This window comes from Bison bison, unplaced genomic scaffold (assembly GCF_000754665.1).
Source record: "Bison bison bison isolate TAMUID 2011002044 unplaced genomic scaffold, Bison_UMD1.0 scf7180017864312, whole genome shotgun sequence".
Lineage (NCBI taxonomy): Eukaryota > Metazoa > Chordata > Mammalia > Artiodactyla > Bovidae > Bison > Bison bison.
The window spans coordinates 1,963,896-1,972,808 of NW_011494884.1; the positions used below are offsets into that span (position 1 = coordinate 1,963,896).

General features: G+C 52.2%; 1 protein-coding gene across 1 annotated transcript in view; it reads right to left on the reverse strand.

The window, feature by feature from the left end:
- The window catches only part of GALNT9 (polypeptide N-acetylgalactosaminyltransferase 9), a 115,219-nt gene that overhangs the window by 73,263 nt on the left and 33,043 nt on the right, over positions 1–8,913 (reverse strand). The window contains exon 2 of the mRNA XM_010852450.1: positions 7,596–7,776. Coding sequence (XP_010850752.1) covers positions 7,596–7,776 — 181 coding nt within the window. The remainder of the gene's footprint in view (positions 1–7,595; positions 7,777–8,913) is intronic.

An 8,913-nucleotide genomic window follows, 5' to 3' on the forward strand; every position in this document is an offset into this window, starting at 1 on the left:
AACCTCCGTAGACCCCTCTTTCCCTGAGCACAGACGCGGCTCCGGGGGCTCTGGGAGCTGGCAGGAGGGGAAGAGGGTCAACTGGCTACAGCAGTTCCACCCGAGGAGGAAAGAAACCGGCATGTTTCCATGACAACCCCACACTGTCCATCCCATCCCATCCGTCTGGGACACGCCTCCACTCGCAGACCCTCAGCCCGCCAGCAGCGGTGTTGGAGCCACTGCGTGGAGTCGGATTGGCATGCGGGGCCTGCCTGCAGTGCCTCACAGTCGCCATCCACTAAGTCTGCACTTATTACACTTGACAGCCAAGCCGTGCGCAGCGGAGACGATTAACAGGCACTAAGTCTTCGCCAACACCTAACGGGGGGCAGGATGGGGTCTCAGATGAGGCCATTCATTTTTATGATGCTGTTTAATTTGGGTTTGCCAGTCTTCCTTCCGTTATCCGAGACCCAGTCTTAATAATCAAGATCTATGTGCTTTGTGGCATAATTAAAGCTGCTGCTTAATTAGAAAACCTATCTACCTCCAGACAAAGGGAAATCGATAGTGTACCTAACGGAGAAAGGTAGAGACTTTGGTTTGAGACTGGAAGGGGTTGCCAGCTGGGATTAGCACACATCCACACATGTGTGCAGGCCCAGTGCAGACATGCACAGGCTCCTACCTTCACGTGTGATTCTGAGGACCACACCTGCCAGAACCAGTCAGTAGGGAAGTTTCCGATTGGATGGATGGGCTCCGGGAGCTAAAGGCTGCTCAGGAAACCAAACTCTGAAAGTTTCCAATGGGCATAGACCGAGCTTGCATTTGTGCATTTGCTCATTTAATCCTCCATGGATGTTTGCTGAGGGCCTCAAAAGCAGCAGGCATGGCCATGACAATGACACATCAGCTGCCACTGTCAGCCTCGCAAGCCCTGTATCAGCCTCGCTGCAGGGCCAGGCTGGGACCTCCTCCCTCGGGTGCCAGGCATCCTTAGCCCATCACATCGTCCTCTGAGTCCCTGTCGTGGCCCCTAGAAGCCTCAGCTGGCGATATCAGGTCAGGTACTGCAGGCTGGGCTGTTGGGTGGGGCCGGGGGCAGGCGCGCTGGCTGGCGTGTCTCTGATCCTGGCTCTCAGAGCCTGGCCAGGTGGACACTCTGACAGAACACGCTGAGGTTTCCTCACAACATGACAGCTCGTGTGCCAGGGGCCGTGGCTGGCTGGCTGGGGACCCCTGAAGCCCTACTGCCTCCCCTCCGTCCTCCTCAGTGGGATGACCAGCCATACAAGCCCACCCGATTGCAAGCAGAGGGACACTGTCTCCACCTCTTGATGAAGGCGGGGCAGGGCTCCAGAGAAGGGTTTTGAATCCACCTTTGAAAAATGTGATATGTGAACCGGGTGATGTGAGAAGGTAAGACCGGGAAAATTCGCCAGACACAGGCTGCTTCCTGATGGTGTAAATAGTTTTGTGGGGCCATAGTCAAGCCCATTCACTCACGTATCAACTGTGGCTGCTCTCAACCCTTCCCAAAAGCCTGAAACATTTAGTCTCTGCCTCATGAAATTATGAGAAATACATACTGGTCTCTGCCCCCATCTCCTGACACAGGGCGACACCCTTGGAACCTCCAGGGTGATGGGCAAAGTCAGAGTGCCTACACTGAGCTCCTGAGTGCCTTGAAAGCTCCTGGGTTTAGGGAAGAAGTTTTGTTCTAATGAGGTGATTCTGGGTGGGTCCTGCTTGGGGACCGGTCACCAGAAGGACCAAACCATGATTAGAAGTTAGAGCACTCACCCCCATCTCCACCCTCCAGGGAGGAAGGGGCTGAAAGTGAAGCTAAAAATGGACCATGCCTATGTGATGAAGCATTTATAAAAGTCGCTAAGATAGGTGATTCAGAGTTTCTGGGTTCCCAAATAACCCGTGCCAAGAGGTTGCATGCTAAGTCACTTCAGTCGTGTCTGACTCTTTGTGACCCCATGGACTGTAGTCTGCCAGACTTCTCTGTCCACGGGATTCTCCAGGCAAGAATACTGCAGTGGGTTGCCATGCCCTCCTCCAGAGAATCTTCCAGACCCAAGGATCAAACCTGCGTCTCCTACATCTGCCCGCACTGGAGGCAGGCTCTTTACGACGAGTGCCTGGGAAGCCGGGAGGGTGGGTACTCCTCCAGGGGAATCTCCTGTGCTTGGGACCCTCCCAGATGTCCCTGGGCACTCCCCATCTGGCTGTCCCTCTGTGACCTTTATCATATCTTTATTACAGAAGAGGCCAGTAAACAGAGGTGTTTGCCTGAGTTCCATGAGCAAGTGTCTGAAGCCAAGGAGGGGTCAGAAGTGCCAGGGGCAGCCTAGATTTGAGATTCACATCTGAGTTTCACCTGTGGGGTCTAACACTGACTGCAAGCAGATGGTGTCAGAACAGAATCGAACTGTAGGACATGTAGCTGATGTCAGAGAATTGGTCAGTGTGGGAAAACTTACACATCTGATACCATAATTCTTGTGAGTGTGGTATCATTGTGAGAGTAAACAGTGAGGGGTTTGTTTTATTTTTAACACATGGCCTTTTTCAGAAAAGATTTTCTGACACTCCCCCACCCCACTGCAGAACATAAGGCACAAGAATACTGCATTTTATTGAGCACTTATTGCTGTACTCTCTGATGCCTCAACATCCCTCGTGGGTTTCCTAGATTCTGCCTACATTCCACCTGAGGATGCCATCAGTTTCCTTCCAGGATCCCGACTGATCCTGGGGCCGACTTGAAGGCAAGCAGAGCTGATGGCTAACAGCAGCATCCCCTAGATCAAGCCACACCTGAAAGCCGACAATTCGGTGCCTGAGCCAATAAATTCCTTTTTTTTTTCCCTTAAGTCATTTTCAATTGGGTTTTAAGTCTTACCAACTCGGCAAACTGGGGCCCATGTTTTATGCAATGCTCTCAAAATGCCTTGAATAATCCCCTGGATGCAGTCTGCTGAGCATAGAGGAAAGCTCTGGGCTGAGTGACTGGAGGCAATAAGCTCGAGAGAGGCCCAGGGTAGAGCATATGGGGCAGGAGGGGAGAGGTGGAAGGGTATGGGGGAGGGACATGAAGGAGAGGCATGGGGAGGAGAATGGGAAGGCCTCCTTTTATTTCTAGTTCCCCAGCCACATTGCCCATGGGGATAGGGGCGCCTGGTGCCAAAGACTTCTCATTTCTTTTTGGGGGGAAGAATTTGTATATAAACAAACAAGTAGCTAAATATAATCCACATTCTCTAATTCAGGGAGGCAGAGAGCTCTGCCCCTGCAGATCACAGTTTCTGTAAATCAGGTTTCTATCAATTAAGGTGGATTGTAAATGTCAGCTCTTTCAAAGTTCGCCCTGATGTCTTCTTTTGTAATGTGAGAATGACAACTTGGATTGATCGCTCTGTCAGTTTTTATTCTGGCAGACTGAGGTTCCTCACAGGTGGCCCGCCTGCTCTGTGAGGGGAGGGCGGGTCTGAATCCTCAAAGGGAAAGTCAGAATTGCTCTAGCTGCTTGAGCAGATCCCAGGCCCAGCAAGACCCGGGAGGTGCTTCCAAGGACAGGAGGGTGTGCAGTGACACACCACACACATCAGGTGGAGCACTTTCCACTTAGAAATCAGAAAGGCCAATGCAAATTTGCTTGAGCAAAACATTTAAATATACACAAGTAGGTGTAAAGAATCCACCTGCCAAGCAGAAGACATGGATTCCATCTCTGCACCAGGAAGACCACCCTAGAGAGGGAAATGGCAACCCACTCCAGTATTCTTGCCTGGGAAATCCCAGGAGGAGCCTGGGGACAGAAGCTCCTGTCCCCAGAGAAGGACAGAGGAGCCTGGGGTTGCAAAGACTTGGACGTGACTTGGTAACTAAAACAACAATGAATGTGTGCATATTCTAATTTACTGCAGAGTCTAGAGGGTTTATTTTTTCATTTATTGGTAATTTATTGCAAGTGGATTCAGGGACAGCTAAATCTAGGTGCTCATAGCATGACACTAGAACCCAGTTCCTCTCCACCTCCCAGCTCTGCCTTACCCTGCACTGGATATTTTTCTTGGGTTTCGCAGGTGAGCCCTGGGAGCTCAAGCTCTTCCTGTTGATAAGATGGTGTAGCTCCCCAGGCTCCTAAACTTGCAGTTTTACTTTGGGGGGTAAAAGCTTGGCTTTTCCTCACGGCCTCAAGTAATTCCAAGACACATTCTCAACTGCTGTAGACCATGTGATCTTCCTGATCCAATCACTGTGGCTAGTTGACCATAAGCTCTGATTGGCTTAGCCCTGGGTCATGTGACCAACTCCAGCAGAAGTGGGAGGTTTCCATTGGTCCCCACATTGAACCGGGAGCTACTACCCAAAGAAAGAGAAGTGGATCTGGAGGAGGCAAAGGACAAGTGTGTTACAGGCAGATTCTCATCTGTTCTGTAACTGCCACTGCTCTGATGTTTGGAGAGGTAGCAAGACCATTGGGAGACCTCTGCCCTTGGCCCAGGGCTGGGGGCACTGGGGCGTCTGGAATGCCAGAGGTCCAGTCACTCTGAGCCCTGAGGGCTGGGACCACTTGGAAAGCAGGCCTGGGGGAATCAGAGGATCACAGAGGCTTCAGCACCGCCGTAACTTCTTTGTGACTGGACACAAGCCCGATGCCTATTGGGCAAGGGGTACAGCCATACAGAGGCAGCGTGGAAGGGTTCTAGAAGGTTCCACAGAACCACAGAAAGGATGTGGTAACTGGGAAACAGGGTAAGAAAGGGCTTTCTTCAGTCATGACAACGAATGCTATGAGATAAAGGAAGAGATGCAGCAGGGGAAGGAACACTCTCCTACTGTCTCTGACCCACGTCCAGTGGCTGCAAGTCTCCTGGGGAGTCACAGGGACGGGGTCCTGTGACCCGATATGCCATGTGACACAGGGAGGTGGAGCATGGCACCACCTCTGAGCCAAGTCAGCTGAGGTGTCCCCACTAGGACCACGTGCATGGGGAGAGGTCACAGGAGGGAGTCTGGCTTGTCCACGCTCTGTACCTCCTGGGAGGTGACCTCTGAGCCCTTGGAACATCCTGCTTGATGAGAAGCCTGGAGCCTCGCAGGATAATCTTTGCTGCAAGCAAGTTCATGTGGGGCCTCCGCTGGACCTCTGCAGGAGCTTGGAGACTGAGGTCAGCCAGTAAAAACCCAGACACCAAGGCTCAAGGGTGCCCCTGATGGCAATACGTCCCCGTGCGCTAACACCTCACTGCAGAGAGAATCTGGCACTGTCCCCGTGAGCCCCACGGCTCCAAGGGGCATCTGGGACTCCTTCCTGTTGTCCTTCAGTGACAACAAGCTGCACCACATGTGTAACAGCTCTGCTGAGCCCTGCGAGCCCTTTAGTGAGTTACTGAAGCTGCCCTTTGGGGTCCTCTGAATGACACCATGGCTGCCAGGGGCTCAGAGCCAAGAATGGCGCTAAATTCCAGCAGCTGTGCTGACTCTGCTGACTGGATAACTGGGGTCATTCTCCAAAAGTCAGGACACAGTTGAAGGGTGGCGGGGGTGGGGGTGGCTTTCAGAAATCAACGCACACTGGAACACAGGCGCACTCACATAAGTTCTCACGCGAGCACACGCGCGTGCTCACGCACCCTCAGAGCACAGACTGGCGTTTCCCAAACGTGACTCGTTCAGGTCCATGCTTGTCTGCTGTCAATCTCGGCACCCCCTGCCTTCTTACTTACCTAGGATATTTCTCCAAATTGGGCTTTTTACACCTAAATGCACTTTTTATTCAAAAGGGGACCTTTATGTCATCCCTGCAAATGGAAAGAGGCACTACTTGTGCTATTTCAGTGGTTACCATGAAAATAAATGTGATGAAAATAGAGTAGCATGGTCACCTGCAGCGCATGGTGGAGCAGGTGGGAGCCGCCCGCTCTAGGCTCTCTGACTGTAACGGGGACAGAAGGGTAATTTCTTGGGATGGAGTCACAAGGGAGCCTAACCTCCCACCGTGTGGCTCCAAGCTGTCCAGGGAACACACCAGCACATCTGAGGGACAGGGTGGGGTGAGGACATGGAATCAGAATGGGGCAGACAGGCTGGTTACCAGGTCCCAGGCCCCAGCACTTCTTGCTGTGGCCCCATGGTCACACCAGCCCTGCCCCACACCAGGAAATTGGTCTCTGGGCATCTCACCTCACTGCCCCTGCAGCAAGACCTCAAGTTTGGATGAATAAGGAGTCTGGGAGAACCGCTCCCCGATCCTCCCTAGGCTGGGGTAACCCCACGGTCAACTCCATAGCTGCCCCCATCCCCAGTGGAACTGATCTGCCACCGTCCACCTGAACCCACAACAATGATGCACCCTCTCAGGGTCCAGCCCTTCCCGTCAGCCTTCCCATTCCCTCCCAGGGCTTCTGGGTGTGTGTTTGTGCTCAGTTGCTGTCATCAGACTCTGCAAACCGATGGAATGTTGCCTGCTAGGCTCTTCTGTCCAGGGGATTTCCCAGGCAAGAATACTGGAGTGGATTGTTATTTCCTTCTCCAGGGGATCTTCCTGACCCAGAGATAAAACTCATGTCTCCTGCATTTCCTGCATTGGCAGGCAGATTCTTTACCACTGAGCCATCTGGGAAGAGCTTCTGGGACCACTTTATAAACCAGAGTCCTGTCTCAGAGGCCACGGCAGGAAGAGGGGTAAACCAAGACAGGAGCTAAGAGTAGACACACTCCCACCCCCATCTGCCTTCCCTGAAAGACTGCTTCAGAGGCCAAGGCACGAGCTGTCACCAACTCAGGACCCACGGTATCAACTCTGACTACACGGCTGCTCAGCCCAGCCTAGGCCTAAACTCCGATCTCTGCTGGAAAGGTGTGGCTGAAAGTGTTTTGCTTGTTCTAGGTTCCCAGCTGTGGCTGGAGCCATAGCAAGGAGTCTGGCCAAACTCTTAATTCATGCCCAGTGCCCAGGCACCCTGCTTGGATGATTTATTAAAGCGATGAGGTCCACTCAGTATGGCATTTTGTTCCAATCTCACCTCTGCCAAAGGACCTGGTGAGCTTTAGTATAGGATGCAGTGGTCTGAGACCAGGAATCAGTCAAGGGACCGGAAGGCAAGGCCACAGCCATCCGTGGGTCTGACTTTTCTGACTCAACTGCTGTGGCTTTGGGGATCAGTGGGCCTGGGATTTAGAGGCAACTGACAGACATGGGAATATCTTTTAGACATAGGCAAGGCTCGTTTCAGGCAGACTCTCCACCCACCGTCGCAGTTCCTGGACAAATGTACTTGGCAGAGCCTGATGCTTCAAGCTTGTGTCACTTGTCACTTGTGTCATCTAAAGCATCAGCTGGAGCATCAGCTGGTGAGGCCCAGCCTCCTGGGCGGGTCCAGACTCAGTCCTGTGGTAGGCACCCGCAGGGGACACCCAGGGCACAGGGGGCAGGACGCCAAGGGCAGAGAACCTGGAGAAGGCAGATGGGGAGGGCCCAACCAGCCAGGGCGCCCTTTCCTCCGCTCTGCTCTGTAAATGTCTGGGTGCCAGGAGCCCGGGCCTGCAGGGGTGCTGCTTGGAGGTGCCTGTGGGAGAGGCCACGTACTCACTTTTTGGGCCTGTAGTCCGGGATGGTACGGTCCAGGGAGATGCGGTCGCTGAGCTGTGCATTGTACCCATATTCCTCGAACTTGCCTTCCGTCTCCTGGCTGTCATCCCGCAGCGTGGCCGCCATGCCGCCCTGGCCCAGGCCTCCTGGCCCCTCCACCAGACCAATGGGCTTGGCAAGACCTGGTGGGAGAAAAGAAGGGGTCAGGCAGGTTCCAGGTCCTACCGTGTCCCTCCCCCACCCTCCTCCCCGCCTCGCCCTGACAGCCCCTTTCTTTCGGATGCAAGCACAGCCAATTTCTCACATGTTGCAGAATTCCAACTATAGGACATTGCAGGAAGGCAAAGCTATGGGAACAGTATAAGGACCAGTGCCAAGGTTTCAGGGTAGGAATGAACAGACAGAACCCAGAGAATTTTTAGGGCAGTGAAACTTTCTATGATGATGGATACATGTTAACATACATTTGTTCAAACCCAGAGCAAGTAGGACACCGAGAGTGAACCCTCATGTAAATTATGGACTTTGAGTAATTAGGATGAGTCAATGTAGGTTCATTAATCTTAACAAATGTACCACATTAATGCAAGGTGTGAATAACAGGGTAAACTGAGTCAGGGGAGGGGCTACATGGCAACTCTCTGTACTTTCTACTCAGTGTTTCTGCAAACCCAAAACTGTTCGAAGAAGCAAACGCTACTGGGTTTTTTTAATGTCAAATAAAAATAAGTGAACTTTAAAAATGTAAAGCAGCTGCTCCCAATCCTTAATATTGTTGATCGTCGTAATTCCAACTAATTGCACATCCACACAATGCAACGCTACTTTGGGATGGAAAGGAAGGAACTACCAAATATGCAACAACCTGGATGAGTCTCAAAAGTATTGTTGAGCAAGAAGCTTCCCAAGGCACAGAGGAAAACATAAGTACAATTCTATTTACCATCAACTACAGATTGGCTATGGTTTTCCAGTAGTCTTGTGTGGATGTGAGAGTTGGACTGTGAAGAAAGCTGAGCACCGAAGAATTGATGCTTTTGAACTGTGGTGTTGGAGAAGACTCTTGAGAGTCCCTTGGACTGCAAGGAGATCCAGCCAGTCCATTCTGAAGGAGATCAGTCCTGGGTGTTCTTTGGAAGGAATGATGCTAAAGCCAAAACTCCAGTACTTTGGCCACCTCATGCAAAGAGTTGACTCATTGGAAAAGACTCTGATGCTGGGAGGGATTGGGGGCAGGAGGAGAAGGGGAAGACAGAGGATGAGATGGCTGGATGGCATCACTGACTTGATGGATGTGGGTTTGGGTGAACTCTGGGAGT